The sequence below is a fragment of the Microtus ochrogaster genome, chromosome 17, assembly GCF_000317375.1.
Source record: "Microtus ochrogaster isolate Prairie Vole_2 chromosome 17, MicOch1.0, whole genome shotgun sequence".
NCBI classification, from domain to species: domain Eukaryota; kingdom Metazoa; phylum Chordata; class Mammalia; order Rodentia; family Cricetidae; genus Microtus; species Microtus ochrogaster.
This window is the reverse complement of record NC_022019.1, coordinates 8,520,288-8,539,816: the sequence shown is the minus strand read 5'-3', so window position 1 is coordinate 8,539,816 and position 19,529 is coordinate 8,520,288. Positions and strand designations below refer to the sequence as shown.

General features: G+C 39.1%; 1 protein-coding gene across 1 annotated transcript in view; it reads left to right on the top strand.

Annotated features, from left to right (window-relative positions):
- The first annotated feature begins 11 nt into the window (after positions 1 to 11).
- Positions 12 to 19,529, top strand: part of Zmym2 (zinc finger MYM-type containing 2) — a 72,752-nt gene continuing 53,234 nt past the window's right edge. The window contains exons 1-2 of the mRNA XM_005355438.3: positions 12 to 303; positions 15,000 to 15,856. Coding sequence (XP_005355495.1) covers positions 15,010 to 15,856 — 847 coding nt within the window. The 5' untranslated portion in view covers positions 12 to 303; positions 15,000 to 15,009. The remainder of the gene's footprint in view (positions 304 to 14,999; positions 15,857 to 19,529) is intronic.

Sequence of the window (19,529 nt, the reverse complement as noted above, 5' to 3'; positions counted from 1 at the left end):
CCCTCAGGTCCCTTCCCCTGGAGACTGTGGCTTTCACATACGTTTTGGCCCCGAATAAATATTTCGCTTCACTTGCTTAGCAGTGGGCTGTTTTGCGTGGGCTCGGGATAATAATAGAGGGCCGAACCTCCTTGACCTCTTAGTCCCTTCTCTGCCTCCTCCTGGTGAAATAGACTTGGTGCTCCTACCAGATTGGGTGTTGATCCATTTTTCTTTTCCTTTTTTCTCTTATCCTAGGACCAGAAATTTCGTTCAACCCTATCTGGTGCATCTTTGGCAGAAAGTGAAGAAAACACCCCCATTGTGAGTCCTTTGCATCCAATTTGTTGCTTAATACAGAGGACATCGTCAGCTTTATAGGGGTTCAGTTATGGTACTTGGCCCTCCTGGTTGTTTTCAGGGGGAGGAGTCTTCGCTTGGGTGGCAGCTGCTCCCGGGGAGAAGCCCGAGTGATGCCTGGTGAGGCAGCTGGGAGTGGGCGCTGCTGTTTCCACCGCTGCAGACATCGCTTCTGCTACTGCAATACCAACCTCAGCAACCAGACGACGGGCTTCTGCAGCTGCTCACGTTACCGGGGAGGAGGGGTGGTGTGAAGGAGGGCATATTTCTGGTGCCCTCTAGAGTTGCAAAGTGGGAATTCACGTTATTTCGTTTGAAGTGCATGCAACCATTTTTTGACATTTTTCTTGTTATAATGGTTAATTGATCTAAGGTATTGGAAAACCTAAGAGAGAGCTGCTTAACTTTTTTATTTCTGGTCTAAATGACAAAATTTGGGCCTTAACAGTGGATGTATTTCTAGATATTTTCATGTCTTTGGTTAAGAAACGACAAAATATCTTTATTTAGTATCTATCTACTGTTTCACCTCATCAAGTAGAAACTGCTTGGAGCTGTGTAGTCTTTCTTCTCCGGTGTTGACTGATCTTCCATTAACTCACTCTTTTTTTTTTTTTTTTTTTCGAGACAGGGTTTCTCTGTGGTTTTGGAGCCTGTCCTGGAACTAGCTCTCTAGACCAGGCTGGTCTCTAACTCACAGAGATCCGCCTGCCTCTGCCTCCCGAGTGCTGGGATTAAAGGCGTGCGCCACCACCGCCCGGCCTAACTCACTCTTCTTAATTGTTAAAGATTTTATTGTGTGTATCTGATGTATTTGTGTTGGGTGCGCATTCTGCAGCACCACTGTGTAGGTAAGGATAGGTATTGGAGTTGGTTCTATTTTTTGAGGCTTGCTAGATTCCATGGAGCCAGCTCAAGTTGTTAAACAAGCACCTCTCTCCTCTCTGCCATCTTGCTAGCTCTGTCACTTATTTTGAGGCGGAGTCTGAGTCCCTGGTTGACCTTGAACTTTTATCGCTTAGCCTCCGTGATTTTGAACTTGACCCCTCTGTCTCAACTTTACAAGTGCTGAAATTACAGGTATATGCCTTCTTGCCAGGTTTATGTGGTGCTGGGAATCAAACATGCATGCTAGCAAGTACTCTACCAACTGAGCTACATCCCTAGTCCCAAACATTCTTGAGCCCAGCACAGTTCGAGTTGTAATTTGTAGACTTTCAAAGGTGTGTTATAATAATTGTAATTGGTATTTATAGTTTCTTTTGATATCTTTATTTATTTTTTAAAGATTTATTTATTAGTGATGTATACAGTGTATCCCTGTCCACCAGAGGAGGGCGCCAGATCTCATTACAGATGATTGTGAGCCATCATGTGGTTGCTGGGAACTGAACTTTTTAAATTCTTTTTAAAAAAGATTTATTTATTTATACAGTATCCTACCTCTATGCCAGAAGAGGGCACCAGATCTCATTATAGGTGGTTGTGAGCCACCATGTGGTTGCTGGGAATTGAACTCAGGACCTCTGGAAGAGCAGTCAGTGCTCTTAACCGCTGAGCCATCTCTCCAGCCCTCTTTTGATATTTCTTATGTGTATGAGTATTTTGCTTACATGAATGTATGTGCACAATACATGTATCTAGTGTTCAAGGATGTCAGAAGAGGGTATTGGATCCCCTGTAACTGGAGATGTTGTAAGCCACTGTGTGAGTGCTGGAAACTGAACTTGGATCCTCTGCAAAAACAATTGCTTTCACTGCTGAGCCATCTCTCCAACCTAATGTTAAACATTTTTTTTTACGTGTATTAAGTAATTTAATTTATAGAACTTGGTGGTATAGCTAATATTTTTCCCTTTTGAATATCTTTTTGATTCTTAATTTGCAGAGGAGGAAATAGACATAGACAAACGGGGTATATTTAGTAAAGCCAGGTCTGAACTTGGCAGTATGATTGGTGGTAGAGCCCAACATCAACAACCATGCTCTACCTTAAGATTCTCATGACATCTCAAATGAAACTGAGTCAAAATGATCTTTTCCTGCTTGGAAGTAGAAAAGTGCTTGAATCCTGTTGAATGGCTTTTTAAAAAATAAGAGAATGCCAGAAGTTGGTGGCTCATGCCATTAATCCCAGCACTCAGGAGGCAGAGACAGGTGGATCTCTTTGAGTTTGAGTCCAGTAAGGTCTATGGAGTGGGCTCCAAGATAGCCAGGGCCATACAGAGAAACCCTTTCTTGGAAAAAATAAAGGGGATAGGAATACACTCACACTTAACTTGCATTTATTTATTTAATTAATTTTGACTAGGATTATGACCCAGACTGGCCTTGAATTCACTGTATAGCACAGGATGTCTGTGTGCTGTTCTTTCTGCCTGTTTCCTAATTGGTGATGTTACAGGCATATGCCAGCATGGCCTGCTTCATTTAGATTTTTTTTTTTTTTACTGCCTCAACCAATAGAGGCTGTTTGTAGCAGTATTATTTTTTGCAGTATATGTCCCGATTAGCCTGCAAATTTTGTTATTTTTATTACTATTATTTCAGACTAGGTTTTACTATATAGTCCTGAAGCTCATTTTGTAGACCAAGCTGACGGTGAACTCAGATTCACCTCCCTCAGCATTCCAGGTGCTGGGATTGCAGGTATGCGCCACCTAACATGGCCTGGCTTTGTGTTCTTCATTTGGTGAGTCAGTTCTTTGTCTGGCACTTTGGTATTCCATAGAAGCTGACAGAAGAGCGTTTTTAGCTTGCATGTATATGAGCCTGTCAGACCATACATAGATTGTATAACAGGGTTCATTTTGTAGTCTGTCCCTCTGTTTTGCTTGTGTGAGGTACAGAAGTATGCAAGCAGCGCTGTTGGGATAAAGTGCATCTTTGCCTTCAATAAGATGCTCTGGTATTACTGTGATAGAAAAGAATATGTATGAAATTATGGAACTCTTGGTTGTCAAGAGTTGTGGTATATTTTAATTTTATCTCTTTATACATTGCTATCTGTCCTATTTCATTGATACCATTAACACATTTTATTATGTTAAAGGGACTTCTTATAAGGAATCTTAGGCATATTATTTGCTTCTTGCTGTGTATCTTTAAGGATTATAAGAAAAGCTTAGACTGCTAATCCAGTCTGAGTGCTAGGATTCCATTTGTGAGCTACCACAGTAGTAACTTGAGAGAGAGAAAGAGTGTCTGTCTTCCTATCTTTCTCTTTCTGGAATATCTCTCATTAGGAAACAGATATCCTGGAGTCCGTGTTTAGTAAATTTTTATTTTAACGTTAGTTGATTAATTTTCCTCCTAATACTAGCAGTATAGGATGAAGATTTTACAAATTGAACATACTTGTCTAAAAGGTGCGCAGATCCGAATACATACAACTCATACAGTTGCCAGTGAGAAAAAACTGGCTGTTAGATAAGTGCCCAAGTTTGAAGTATGCGGTTCAGAGCAGCAATTACAGTTCATTATTTTTTGTATACCATCCAGGAAATTCTGTTTTACGTGTTTGGAGTTGGAAATTGGAAATTTATACCTGTAGTCCATCTTCCTTTCTTCTTTTTTTCCCTTTCTCTCTTTCTCTCTCTGCTTACCTGCCTTTCTTTGACCACAATGATTAATCTAGGGTCTCATGCTAGGCAAGAGCTCTACCATTGAGCTACAACCTCAGCTTGTGTTATCTTAGTTTTAGAACAGCTACTTCATTCATTCATTCATTCATTCATTCATTCATTCATTCATTCTCAGCATAGCAATAGCCGGAGCATTTCCATTGCCAGTGCTAAATTCATGGTAAAAAGAGAGTTGGTCAAGCTGAACTTGGTGCCGAATCCTGGTGTGGTTGCGCACACCTTTAATCCCAGCACTCTGGAGGCAGAGGCAGGCCGATCTCTGTGAATCAGATGTCGAGGGAAGTTGGGGTGTGAACTGGAAGCAGGAACTATGTAGGAACACTGCTTCCTTGCTTACTTTCTGGCTTTCTCCCAGGCTCATGTTTATCTAGTTTTTCTTCCCTCCTGTCTTCCTTCCTTTTTTCTCTTTCTTCGCTCATGTCTTTCTAGATTTTCTTTCTCTATTGCTCTCTTAATTTTTCAAAGAGGGGGCTTTCTCTATATAACAGCCCTGACTTTCTTGGAACTTCACTTATAGACGAGGCTCTCCTTGAATTGACAGAGATACACCTGCCTCTGCCTTCTGAGTGCTGGGATTAAGGGTGTGCAACTTTATGCTGGGTTTATCTAGTTTTCTTAAATAATCCATTATGTCAGATATTTTGATCACATTCTGATGTTCCCTAGACTGCCAATAAAATTTGCTTTGAATCAGAGGGCAAAGATAGCTACTAGCTGACTAAAATTAACCATAGAGGTTTTGGGGGACTGAGGACAGAAAGACACATGAAGTAGTAGGGTGGGAAGAGAGGGTCTCGTCCTTCCTTGATTGAAGAACGAAAGAGAGGAGGTCACTAGTTGATTCTCTGCCACTTTTCTGATCATTCAGTTCAGGTTCTTACTGCAATATTTGACTTATAAAGAATAATTAGATGAGTCCCCCCCCCCTTCTCTGAGACAGGGTTTCTCTGTAGTTTTGGAGCCTGTCTTGGAACTTACTCTTGTAGACCATGCCTGCCTCTGCCTCCTGGTGTTGGGATTAACGGCATGCGCTGCCACTACCTGGTTTACATAAACTCTTTTTTTTTTTTTTTTGGTTCTTTTTTTGTTTTTTTGAGACAGGGTTTCTCTGTGTTTCTTTGGAGCCTGTCCTGGAACTAGCACTTGTAGAACAGACTAACCACAAACTCACAGAGATCCACCTGCCTCTGCCTCCTGAGTGCTGGGATTAAAGACAGGTGCCACCACCTTGTGGCTCTAGATAAACTCTTTAGGCCCAGGTCCTCTTGCCCCAGAGATGCCCACATTGGGCTGGGCCCTCCCACATCATAAGTCAATAATATTCCTCAGACATGGCACAGGCCAATCTGATTTGAGCAGTCCCTGAACTGCAACTCTCCCTTAGATTACTCTAGGCTATGTCACCTTGACAGCTGAAGCTGTATTATGTCTCTAAGTTCCTAACAGACCATTGAAAATTAGAAATAATAACTTCTTTTTTTGGTCAAGAATAAGCTCTTCTTCATGGCCAGAATTGTATGTGTTGTGTGTATGTACATGTACATTTGGTACATACTGTGTGTACATGTGGAAGTCAAAAGTTGATGTTCGGTGTCTTCCCCCATTGTTCTCTATCATAGTTTTTTTGTTTTTTTGTTTTTTTGTTTTTTTGTTTTTTTGTTTTTTTTTTTTTGGAGACAAAGTTTCTCTGTGTTGCTTTGGCTGTCCTAGAATTTACAGATATTCATCTGCCCCTGCCTTCGCCTCCCAAGTGCTGGGATTAAAGTTCTTTTGGGGTAGTCTTTCACTGTTTTTTGATAGGTTGGTGGTTGTATCTCATAGAGATTGTGTTTAAAATTTAGAATTTTAAACTTACCAAAAGTATCAATTAGCTGGGTGTGGTAGCACACACCTGTAATTCCAGACACAGAGGTAGGTGGGGCTCTCTGAATTCAAGGCCAGCCTGCTCTACTTGAGTTCCTGCTAGCCAAGGCTATATAGTGAGACTTTGTGTCAAAAATAAATAAAAAATTAAAAACAAAAAGACATTATAAGGGGCCTGGAGAGATGGCTCAGTGGTTTAAGAGCACTTCCTGCTCTTACAGAGAACCACACACTATGCTGTACATAAATACCTTACCCAAAATGTAAAAGGTAACATATGCCTTTTTATCTTTTTCAGTGTAATAAGATAAGTGATCATTAGAGTCTAAATTTGTATTTATTTAATACAAGTTTATAGTGGTATTTTATTTATGTTTTAATAAATAAAGCTTGCCTGAAGATCAGAAGGGCAAAACTAAGCCACTAGAGGTCAGGCAGCAGTGGCACACAACTTTGATCCCATGGTTTGGGAGTCAGGCAGATGAATCTGTGAGTTGATCAATGCAGAAACAAATCAAAAAAAAAAAAAAAGAAAAAAAAAGAAACAAATCCAGGTGGTTGTGGCTCACACCTTTATTCCCAGTCATAGGAAGTTCTAATATTTTATGTGTATAGGTGATGTGCCTGCATATATGTCTTGATTGCTGTGTGTATGTCTGTTGCTAATAGAGGCCAGAAGAGGGTGTCTGGTTTTCTGGAGCTGGACAGTTAGAGATGTGGTGTGTTACCCATGTCGGTGCTGGGAATAAAATCTGGATCCTTTGGAACAGCAGTTTAGTGTTTATAGCTGCTGAGCCATCTCTCTAGCTCTCTTTGGTAGGTATTTTCACTAGTTTATGTTTACTTTTAGCTGAAATGTACTGTTGGTTCCTCTTCCTGGCTTAGTACTCCTGAAGTTTATGAATCTCCAGAGTGATATCAAGATTTTCTGATGACTGGCAGGCCTTTGGTGGTTTCAGAATATGGGTGGGGCAAGGGACCGGTAATTAGAAAGACTGGGGGTACATATAAGAGGGTTGGAATTTTTCAATCAAAAACTGTTACCTCTAAGGACAAGGACGGGAAAGAGTTGAAGGTTAACTTTATCATCAGTGTTCACAAGCTTCTATGGAAAACCTAAAGGGAAAGGTTCAGAGAGCTTTTGGATGATGAAATTTTAGAGAGCCCTGTAGGAAGGCACCGCAAAAGGGGGCATGGACTGTTGGACTTTTTTTTTAGTTCTTTAGATCTCTTCTGTAGTCTCTAAAATATCATTTCTATAAAATAAACTATTAAATGTAAATTCTAAAATTGAGTTTTATGGACAACTTTAGCAAAATTTGGACATCACCAGAAGATCTTGAGAACTCAGTTTCAAACTGGTTAATCAGAAACACAAGTTAAAACAAATATATGGCTTGCAATCTGAATGGGAAGGTGAATGAGTTTTCAACCTATTGGATCTGATGTTGTCTCTAGGTAGATGGTGTCAGGCTATCTTGCTGATGTTCAGGGAAACCCTCTAATTTGGTCACAGATTTTCTGTACTGATTTTCGAGTGGGAGTATTGGAGAAACTTTAGCGTTATCTTTTCCCCCTTAATTGGTTGTCTCAGCGTTTCTATTGCTATTAAAAGACACTAAGACACTATGACCATGGCAATTTTTTTTTTTGTGGTTTTCTCTGTATCTCCGGCTGTCCTGGAATTCACTCCGTAGACCAAACTGACCTCGAACTCACAGAGATCCACCTGCCTCTGCCTCCCTGAGTGCGCTGCAGCCGAACCATGGCAACTCTTATAAATATTTAATTTGGGTGCTTGCTTACAGTTTCAGAGATTCAGTCTATTACGGTGAAGAGCATGGTGGTATGCAGGCAGACTTAGTGCTGGAGCAATAGCTGAGACTCCTACATCTTGCAGGCAACAGAAAGTTTACAGAGACTCTGAGTATAGGAAATCTCAAGGCCCGTCCCCACACCCGCACATTTCCTCCAACAAGGCCACACCCACTCTACCAAAGCCACGCCTCCTAATAGCGCCACTCCCTAAGAGGTTGTGGAGGCCAAATAAATTCAAACTACCACATTGGTCATTCTGTCTTTTTTCCTCACCCATATAGTTAGTTGTATTCTACTTTTTTCTTTAAAAATTCCTGTGACAGCTAGGTGGTGGTGGCGGCAGCACATGCCTTTAATCCTAGCACTTGGGAGGCATGCACCACCAATATCCGGCCTTAACATAAACATGTTTTCTTAACTCACTAAATCATCTGAAGCTTCTATTTTATTATTTTTAATTATTTTGTGTGTATTTGTATGTATGTACACCATGCTTTCAGAAATCTGCCTGAAGCTGTTAAAGACAGATCAGTCTGACATGGATGCTGGTAACGGAACTTACATCAACTACTGAACTATCCTTGTGTTGATCTTATGTTGTAGTTCATACCTGTATTCCTAGTACTTTGAAGGCTGAGGTAAGAGGATCCACCAGTGTTTGAAGCCAACTTGGACTACATAGTGAATTCTAAGTTAGCCTGTGCTGCAGAGTTAAGACCCCTTCTCAAAAAGATACAAACAAAACCGTGTATTCCTGTAAAATATGTTAAAATAAAATTTACTGTTTGTTTTTATCTTTGCTGTGGTGAAGATCAGACTCAGGGCCTCATGCCTGTTAGGTAGGTACTCTATTATTTTGTGTCTTTTTGTGTTTGAATTATTTTACTTAGTACAATATTTTCAGAGCTGTTGTGTGTATCAGAATTTAATTCATTTTCAAGGATGAGTACAACTCTGAGCATATAGTACAACTTTTTTGCTTATTTATAAATTTAGTCATTAACATTGTTTATACTTTTTGATACTTATAAAAATGCTCCTATGATTGTTTTAGTACTATCCATTTGATTCTTTGCTTTTAGTACTGTTTTGTGTGTGTGTGTGTGTGTGTGTGTGTGTGTGAAATGAATAAAATCAATAGGGCATATGTTATCTATTTAGAACAACTGTCAAACTTTTCCACCATACTATAATATTTTAGAGTTAATTGGCATGCACAAAATCCCTAGTTTTAGGGTATCCTTGTTACTTGTTACTTTTCTTTAAAAAAAAATTATGACAGACTAGACAGAAGATGGTTCAGTGATCAAGAGCATTGGTTTTGATTTCCCAGCTCCCATATGGAGGCTTAACAACCATCTGTAACTCCTACTCCAGTGGATCATCCTATACCCTCTTCTGACCTGGGGACACCAGGCATGCGCATTGTGCATAGACATAATTGGAGGCAGAACACACATACACATAAAATTTAAAAAAGTATCACCTCAATAGGCACAAGGAAGAAGATATTAACTCTTTTATTAAAGTTTAAATTTTTTATTTTAATTTTTTTATTTTTGACTGGGTCCCAGTCAAACTTTGCTGGCCTCAGACTTGCTGTGTAACTAAGACTGGTCTTCAAGGCCTGACTCACCTACCCTTGCTTCCCAAATTAATCAAATGCTGGGATTATAAACATGTGTTTCCTCTCCCCTTTAGCATTTTTCAATTCTTAGGAAAACCCATGTAATAGCCTTCCTGCTGGAGAGAACTCAGGGTCTTATGGAATGCTAGTTAAGCATTCTATCATTGAGCTGCATGTACCCCTCACTCTATGTTTTACCATCCTAATTCTTTTTATTTTTTATTTTTTTATTTTTTAGTTTTTCGAGACAGGGTTTCTCTGTGGCTTTGGAACCTGTCCTGGAACAAGCTTTGTAGACCAGGCTGGTCTCGAACTCACAGAGATCCGCCTGCCTCTGCCTCCTGAGTGCTGGGATTAAAGGCGTGCGCCACCATCGCCTGGCTCCTAATTCTTTTTAGAGGCAAAGTCTCACTATGTAGTCTGGCAAGTCTGGAACTTGCTATATAGACCATCTCTGCTTTCTGCACATTGAAATTAAAGGTGTATGTCACTATATTTCTCTTAAGAGTACAGCTCAAAATACTGCTTGTAATACAGCTTGTAATACTGTTGGGGCTGTGGTGGAGCAAGCCTTTGGTCCCAGTTCTTGAGTTCAAGGGCAGCTTGGTCTGAGCGAGTTTGGGATAGCCAGGGTCATACAGATAAGCCCTGATAAGCCCTGTCTTGAACGTCCCCTCCCCCCCCAACAAAACAAACCAAACAACCAAACCTGTATTTTTAACACTTTGGAGGCAGAGACCCTAGACTGTGTGAGACTTTCTTCTCTCCCCCAAAACAAAAGCAACGAGAGAGAGACAGAGACAGACAAAAGCAGAGACAGAGAGACACTCTTAGTGTTAATGTCAGCAGTAGATCTTGGGAAACTTTCTTTTGATTTTGTAAAACCAGAACTAATATTAAACAGTTTCCCATTTCTTTCTCTCGTAGCAACCATTTTACTTTTCATTTAGATGAATCTGACCATTGTAGGTGGCTCAATTTTTTTTTTAAGACCCATTCTAGGGTCTTCTGTACTGCAGCTTGAATGGTTTTCCATTTTGTAGCTATACTATATTTTGTTCATTCCGTGGTAAACATTGGATTTCTTCAACCTCTTAGCGTTTTTGACTAATACTACTACAAACATAGATGTACAAATGTCGCATCGAATTTCTATCTTCGTGTCCTTTTGGACATGTATCCAGTGATACAATTGCTGGATCCCATAGTAATTCAAGTAAAAAAATTGCTTAGAGGGCCTTGGACAGTGAGGTGGATCAGCAGGTAAAGGTGCTTACACTTAGGACCTGGGTGTTGGAAGGAGGGAACTGACTTCTGATCTGTGCATACTGTATACATTTTTGTGCACTGATATCCATAGACGTATACACCCACGTACATGCACACTCACATGCACACACATACATACAAGTATAACACAGCTTTTAAAATATTGAGATTTCTTCATACATTGAGCTTTTTAAATTTTTTTGAGATGGGCTTTCTCTTTGTAGCCCTGTCTTGGAACTAGCTTTGTAGACCAGGCTGGCCTTGAATTTAGATCCACCTGCCTCTGCTTCACAGTGCTGGATTTAAAGAGCTTGCCACCACCTTGAGACAGGTAGTAAAATGTAGCTCAGACTGGCCTGAAGCTCTTGCTGAGATTACAGATAATATACCATCAAATTGAGATCTCTTGGTTTCATGTACATTTGCCTAGTGGCTGATAATGTTGGAGAATCATTTGATTTGGATTTTGGTAGTTCGAGTGTTTTATTTAAGCATGGTGTTTATTTAAAAAATATGTTGGGAGTATTGTGGAACCTACCTACATTTATTTCTATATTCTTGGCATTGTCTTTATTTTCTTGGTAATAATTCTTTGCACAAATACTGTAAATTTTGATCAGTCTAATGTTTTTTCTTATCTGTGTTTTTGATGTCATCCAAAAAAATGAATGACAAATCCAGTGGCATGAAGTTTTCTCTTTCCAAGAGTTTCAGGTGGCTTCTATTTAGATCTTAATTTTTTTTTTGAGATTTATTAATGTATCGTACATGGTCTAAGGAAAGGACTAGTTTTGTGATTTTTTTTTTCTTCTTCATCTTCAGGTCATCTTTATTTTTGTTTCCATATATGAAAGAAAGCACAGGAACAGTTATTATTATTTTACTTAGCATGATTTCATCTAGTTCATCCATGTTCCTTTAAATAACAGGATCCTATTCTTCGTGTTAGAATATACTTTCTGTATATTATATTCTTTATCCATTCATCTAGTTACTTCTCTGTTAAGGACTTTTGGATCTGCTTTTGTTATTTTGTTTGTTTTTTGGAGACAGGGTCTCTCTGTAGTCTTGGCTATCCTTGAGTTTGATAGACAGACCATGCTGGTCTCTAACTCACTGAGATCCTCCTTACTCTGCCTCCCAATGTTGGTGGTAAAGGCCTGTGCCACCAAACATAGCATGGATTTGTCTTTGTAAAGATTACTATAAGTTGCCTGTAAGGTGTTTGCCAGAATTATATATTCAGGTAGTTCTGGATTAAAAGGGGAGTTTGGAAATGTTCCCCTTTTCATTGTTTTTGGGAGTGGTTTAAGAATGGTTGCTGGTTATTTTGAAATGTTAATAGAATTCATAAGTAAGTTATCTGTCCTAACCTTATTTTTTCCTGAGATGTTTCTGATTACTGACTTATTGGCTTAATCAACTTGCCTGTTTTAGGTCTACTTAGATTTCATATTCTTCCTTCCTATGAATTTAAGATTTTTTTCCCCCCTTTTCTATTCATCCTTGTTATCCAGTTTGGCATATAATGAATCTCATGGTAATCTTTAAAAATTTTATTTCTGTAAAGTTCCCCATTTTTTAGTATTTTGAGGCTTTTTTCTACCCCAAAAGAATTGATCTTTGTTTTTGTTTTTTTCTATTTTGTTATTTATTTCTACAGTATTTTTTATTATTATTTACTTCTTCCATTATGCATTTGGACTTAGTTTGTCCCCTCTCCCTTTTTTTGTTGATGTTTCTCTGTTCCTTACTGATTGAAGAGGTTTTGTTTTTGTTGCTTGTGTTAGTAGACAAGGTCTCCTGTAGCCCAGACTGGCCTTAAGCCTTCCTGCTTATAGTATACATAGTAATAAAGCACTTAGATCCTTTAAACCCGAGTTGTCTTTAACATTTAGAATGAAGATCTTTCATTTACAAAGCCCCGGGGTGATTTTATGAATTCTTAATTCTTAAGTGGGAAAGTTTATCTCTGTATAGCCACTCTATTAGCACTGGTATCTAGCAGCACTGCTAGACATTCTTGGTAAGTTGCTGTCACTGTAAAATTTTGATTTCTTGACCAGTTAACAGTTGTTCAGTTTATACTTTTCAACTGTGTTTGGAATAAAGTTTTTTTTTTTATCACCAACTAACTACACATTTTTCTATTGCACTTTATAGTTTTAAGCTAGGTTTTTAAGGTTTTCACCACCAGGGACTGGAGTGATGGCTCAGATGAAAAAATGTTTGTTGCACAAATGTGCAAGATTAGGACCTGAGTTCAAGCACCCACATAGCTGTGTGTGGTGGTATGTGTCTGCCATCCTAGCAGAGGAGAGGTAGAGATAGCAGGCTCTGAAACTTGCTAGCCAGTCTAATCCATTTGGTGAGCTCTAGGTTAAGCAAGAGATTCTGTCTAAAAATTAAGATGAAGGGGATAGAGAGATGGCTCAGAGGTTAAGAACACTGACCTCTTTCAGATGTTTTTTTTTTTTTTTTTTTTTGGTTTTTCGAGACAGGGTTCCTCTGTAGCTTTGGTGCCAATAGCTCTTGTAGACCAGGCTGGCCTCGAACTCACAGAGATCTGCCTGCCTCTGCCTCCCGAATCCTGGGATTAAAGGCGTGCGCCACCACCGCCCTGCTCAGTTGTCTTTATTTAGTTCAATTCCCAGCAACCACATGATGGCTCACAAATCATCTATAATGAGATCTGGTGCCCTCTTCTGGTGTGAAGGCATACATACAGGCAGAACACTGTATATATAATAAATAAATCTTTAAAAAAATTAAGGTGGAAGCCGGGCGATGGTGGCGCATGCCTTTAATCCCAGCACTCAGCAGGCAGAGGCAGGCGGATCTCTGTGAGTTCGAGACCAGCCTGGTCTACAGAGCTAGTTCCAGGACAGGTTCCAAAGCCACAGAGAAACCCTCTTTCGAAAAACCAAAAAAAAAAAAAAAAAAAAAAAAAAAATAAGGTGGCGAGATGACTCAGTGATTAAGAGTGCTTCTTATTCTTCCAGAGGAGTTTGTTCCTAGCACCCACTTTGAGCAGCTTACAACTACCGATATTTTAGGCTGATTGCCATAATTTAAAAACTAGATTGGGTTACAGAGTGAGATCCTTTCTTTTTTTTATGTAAAATATGTGTTATTGTTCTTTAAAAAAAAGGGTTCAGGGTTTGGTTTTAAATCAGCCTACACACTTTTTTCAAAAGTCTGACATCTCTCACCATGCAAAACTGGCTACCGCTAGCAATACTTCATTAAATCCAAAAGAAAAAAAAAGATCCTTTTTAAAAGCAACAAATGAATAGAAATAGTTGAATGCAGCAGAGCATTGGAAGGCCTGGACTTTTGAGTTTAGAGCCTTGTGTGTTCATACTGTGTATGTGGACAAATTAGGTTCTCTAAGAAAGTGTATGTGTATATAATTTTTTTCTTTCGAGTCAGGGTTCCTCAGTAGCTACGGAGCCAGTCCAGGAACTTGCTCTGTAGATCAGGCTTGCCTTTTTTTTTTTTTAATATTTATTTATTTATTATGTATACAATATTCTGTGTGTATGCCTGAAGGCCAGAAGAGGGCGCCAGACCTCTTTACAGATGGTTGTGAGCCACCATGTGGTTGCTGGGAATTGAACTCAGGACCTTTGGAAGAGCAGGCAATGCTCTTAACCACTGAGCCATCTCTCCAGCCCCAGGCTTGCCTTTTAATACACAGATCCGTCTGCCTCTGCCTCCCGAGTGCTGAGATTAAAGGCGTGCGCCACCATCGCCCAGCTGGCCTGCAATTTCTTAATCATTAACACAGGATACAAATTAAATTGTTTTGGTAGATGATTGAACAGAGAAGTGGAGTATATGGGTTTCCTGTGGCTGCTGCAACAACAACAGTAATAAAGTTGGTAGCTTAAAACAATAGAAATTTATCCTGATAGTTTTAGGGGCCAGAAATCTGGAATCCATTTCATTGGAATCATATCAAGGTGTCAGCAGTACCACATTGGAGGCTCTAGGTAGGGCCTGCCAACCTTCTTAAATTGGATGGTTGTGAAAATTTTTGTTAACAGTAAAAGGTTTCCGAATGTGCAAGGACCAAAATTCCAGTGAGTTCCATATTCAGTGAAAGATTCCAACCCCAAAAAAAAGTAGATAGCAGTAGAGGAAGTTACCTGGTGTTGTCATGTTAGTTTTGGACTTTCTGCTGACACTTACTGTTTACATTTTGGGTGAACTTTATGGAGTAAATAGTTATCTCTAGAAAGAAAGTGGGAGTGTATGTAGTACACATGGTTACTGAGAATTGGCTGTGTTCCTTGTTCCCTTGTATGTAGCTACATGGATATGTAAACTATGAACTGCTTGAGAACACAGAAGATAATTACAGCAGTCTTAGAGAACAAATGCATCTTTAAAAATGAAGTCACATACTTACATATATATTTCATTTCCCTGAACAGGTTCTTTGGCATGGACACAAGTTCAGTGGGAACATTAGAATTGACTGATCAAACTCCTGTTTTATTAGGAAGTACAGCCATGGCAACTAGTCTCACAAACGTAGGAAATTCATTTAGTGGCGCTGCGAATCCTTTAGTATCTAGATCTAGTAAGTTTCAGAATTCATCAGTGGAAGATGATGATGATGTTGTTTTTATTGAACCTGTACAACCTCCTCCATCTTCTGCACCTTTGGTTGCTGATCAAAGAACCATAACATTTACATCTTCAAAAACTGAAGAACTACAAGGAAATGACCCCAAAATCCTTCCTTCCTCGAAAGAGTTGACTTCTCAGAAGGGCAGTGTGAGTGAGACAATTGTCATTGATGATGAAGAGGACATGGAAACAAATCAAGGGCAAGAGAAGAACTCCTCACATTTTATTGAAAGGAGACCCTCTGAAACTAAAAACAGAACGAATGATGTGGATTTCTCTACTTCCACTTTTTCAAGAAGTAAGGTAAACACAGGAATGGGTAATAGTGGTATTACCACAGAACCAGACTCTGAAATTCAGATCGCTAATGTTACAACATTAGAAACAGGCATAAGCTCTGTGAGTGATGGCCAGCTAGAAAGTACTGATGGGAGAGATATGAACTTAATGATTACTCATGTGACATCACTGCATAATACCAACCTGGGAGATGTCTCTAATGGACTTCAGTCAAGTAACTTTGGTGTTAATATGCAAACGTACACCCCATCTTTAACTTCACAGACCAAGTCTGGAGTAGGACCTTTTAATCCTGGTAGGATGAATGTTGCAGGAGATGTATTTCAGAATGGAGAGTCTGCACCTCATCATAACCCTGGTAAGTAGTCATACTCTATTTCACACAAATAATTTAATATTTTGTCTGATCGTTCTTTCCCAGTAGTAAGAGGCATTGCCTTGTTTAATATCTTCATATAGAAAATGTTTTAGTTCTGTTGACATCAAAATTTGAAATTTTATTGTTGTTAAACAACTGTGTAGTATTATTTGTGAAGTAGAATATTAATAATTATTTAGTGGACTAAAAATAATATAAATATAACATTGCTATATTACTTTTTGCTAATATGTAATAGTGGTTGAATATGTAGATTAAAAGATTAATAACATCCTTAAGACCGTTATATAATAATTTGCACTTATATTCTCTCTTGTTTTGATTTTTGTTTAAGATTTATTTATTATGTGTACGGTGTTCTGCCTGCAGGCCAGAAGGCAGCACCAGATCTCATTGTGGATGGTTGCGAGCCACCATGTGGTTGTTGGGAATAGAACCCAGGACTGGTCGGTCGGTCGGTCTGTCTGTCTGTCTATATTTTTGGTTTTTTGAGACAGAATTTCTTGTAGTAGTCCTAGCTGTCTGTCTGGAACTAGCTCTTGTAGACCAGGCTGACCTTTAACTCACAGAAATCCGCCTGTCTCTGCTTTTCTAGTGCTGTTGTTTTGTTTGTTTTTGTTTTTTTGTTTTTCGAGACAGGGTTTCTCTGTGGCTTTGGAGCCTGTCCTGGAACTAGCTCTTTAATCCCAGCACTTGGGAGGCAGAGGCATGCGGATCTTTGTGAGTTCGAGACCAGCCTGGTGTACAAGAGCTAGTTCCAGGACAGGCTCCAAAACCACAGAGAAACCCTGTCTCGAAAAAAAAAAAAAAAAAAAAAAAAAAAAAAAAAGTGCTGGGATTAAAAGTGTGTTGTGGCAGTACACGCGATTTGTATTCATTTTTGATTGCCTATCTAGTGCTAGCTTTTTGTTTGTTTGTTTGTTTGTTTTTTGAGGCAGTTTCTCTGTGTAGCTTTGGCAGTCCTGGACATCAGTAGACCAGGCTGGCCTTCCCTTCAACTCATGGATCTGCCTGCTTCTGACTCCCAAGTGCTGGGATTAAAGGCGTGTGCCACCACCACCCTGCTAGTGTTAGTTTTTTATTTTATTTTACTTTATCCCAGTATTTTCATTAATCACTTTATTCCTTACCATTTTTGAAAGTTGGTATAATTCTTAACTGTTGGGTCTTCTTTAATCTATTTCTCTTTGAAGAATACTACTATACAGAGATTATTGTAACTCTGCCTTTAGCTGGGTGTAGTGGCACATACCTGTAAGAGATAAAGGCAGAAAGATGAGGAATTCAAAGCCTTCCTTTGCCATGTAGCACATTTGAGGGCTTCTTAAGCTACAGTGAAATACTATCTCAAAAAGCTCACTCTCCAAACCAACCAACATATAAAACTGGCCTTTTTACAATGTATTTCTCTTCTTTCATCTCTTTCTCTGCTCTGCACGTATATATGCCTGTTTCTATCTCAATTTCTCTCTGTGTCTGTCTCCACGTGCATGAAGAGGTCGTGCTATATATAGTATTGGTTATGGACTTGCTCTCTCCTGATTTGGTCAACCTGTATTCTTTTTTTTTTTTTTTAATATTTATTTATTTATTATGTATACAATATCTGTGTGTATGCCTGCAGGCCAGAAGAGGGCACCAGATCTTATTACAGATGGTTGTGAGCCACCATGTGGTTGCTGGGAATTGAACTCAGGACCTTTGGAAGAGCAGGCAGTGCTCTTAACCTCTGAGCCATCTCTCCAGCCCCCTCAACCTGTATTCTTAAAACACCTCAGGACCACCTATCCAAGTATGACACAACTCGTGCAATGAGCTGGGCCCTTCCATGTCAGACAGTGATTAAACTTGACTATAGATAAATCTTAGGTGATGTTCTTCTCACTTGGGAGTCCCTTTTCTCAGATTACTTGAGTTTGTTTGTCAAGTTAACATAAAATTAGCCAGGTCACAGACAAAACGTGGGAGTTCCTTTTGTCTTGTTGGACCTGGGACTTATTGACAAGTGCCTTACCTCTGAGCCATCTCACTTCCTCATCCTTAAGTTTTGCAGTGTTAGGGATCTGCTGTACAGATTCTACTGAGCCATAGTCCCAGCTTGAGCATTTTTGACTTATGACATATATTGCCTTATGGCTTTCCAGAACACTCTTACAAGTATTTATTAGTATATTTTTCTTTTTTCTTTTCCCCTCGGCACAGGATTTCTTTGTGTAAAAGCCCTGGCTGTCCTGGAACTCAGAGGTCCGCCTGCCTCTGCCTATTGAGTGCTGGTATTAAAGGCGTGCACCACCACTGCCTCTCATAGAATAGCAGTTTTTCTAGTCATTGTAAGTATGTTAATATTAGTATGAATATACAAATAATAATGTTAGTTATCACCTTTAAGAAGAATCGATTACCTTAGCCAGGGCTACATTGTGAGACCCTGTCTCAAAATAAAAGTGAATTAATTGATAATATCTGTAATTTTGAGAGTATAGTAGAGTTACGGTTTGGAATCTCTACACTATTCCTTTTAAATAATACCTTTTTTGTTGTTGTTGTTTTTGTTTTTTGAGACACTATTTCTCTGTAGCTTTGGAGCCTGTTCTGGAACTAGCTCTTGTAGACCAGGTTGGCCTTGAACTCACAGAGATCCACCTGCCCCTGCCTCCCGAGTTCTGGGATTAAAGGCATGTGCCACCACTGCCCGGCCATTTTTTTTTTCTCTTTAAAAATTATGCCTTACGCGCCTGTCTTGTTATGTGCATGTGTGTGTGTGCAAGTGCCTATAGAGGTCAGAGGGTGCATCAAATCATTTGGAGCTGAAGTTATAGGTAGGTGTTAACCTCTTGACATGGGTTCTGGGTACTGCAAAAGAACACCAAGTGGTTTTGACTGCTGAGCCATCCTTCATCCTTACAATAGTTCTTAAAGTTTGATAAACATTCATCTCAAATTCTTGATATTCTTGTTTAACTAGAATTAAACTAGTTAAATTAAATTCTAGTTTTTAAAATTTAATTACTCTTAGTAATCTATATATTTGGTTATATTTTTCTTCAGGAATATTGATGGATCATAAAATTATGTACTGTTTGTATACTACTTACTATATAAAGTTATAGTAATCTATGTATCTTATACTTTATTATATAAAGGTCTTAGTAATCTGTGTATATAATTTTGTTATACGTTTCTTCAGGAATATTGATGAGTCATAACATTATCTGCTATTTGTATACTATTATATAAAGGTATGCAAGATGTACTTAAGAAAAATGTAGAGGCTGACAAGATAGGTCAATGAATAAATACCCATGCCACCAAACCTGACCCCTTGAAGTCCATTCCTGGAATTCACGTGGTAGAAGAGGAGAGCTGACTTCTAGTTGTTAAAAAACAAACTTAAAATATAATCACACTGATGCAGTTTTTAATTAGCGCTTGCATTTTGGGGCTGTTTTCATTAGTAATAGAGAAGAATAGATTAAGAGTAGGAAAACTGCCTAGGTACCATAGTGCTAATCTGTATTCCTAGTATTGGGGAAACTAAAGGCAGAAGGGATCAGTAATTCATTGTCAGTCTCAAGTACATAGAGAGTTTGAGGCCACCCTAACTTAAAAAAAAAGTGTTATAAAAGTCTTGCTATTGCCGGGCGGTGGTGGC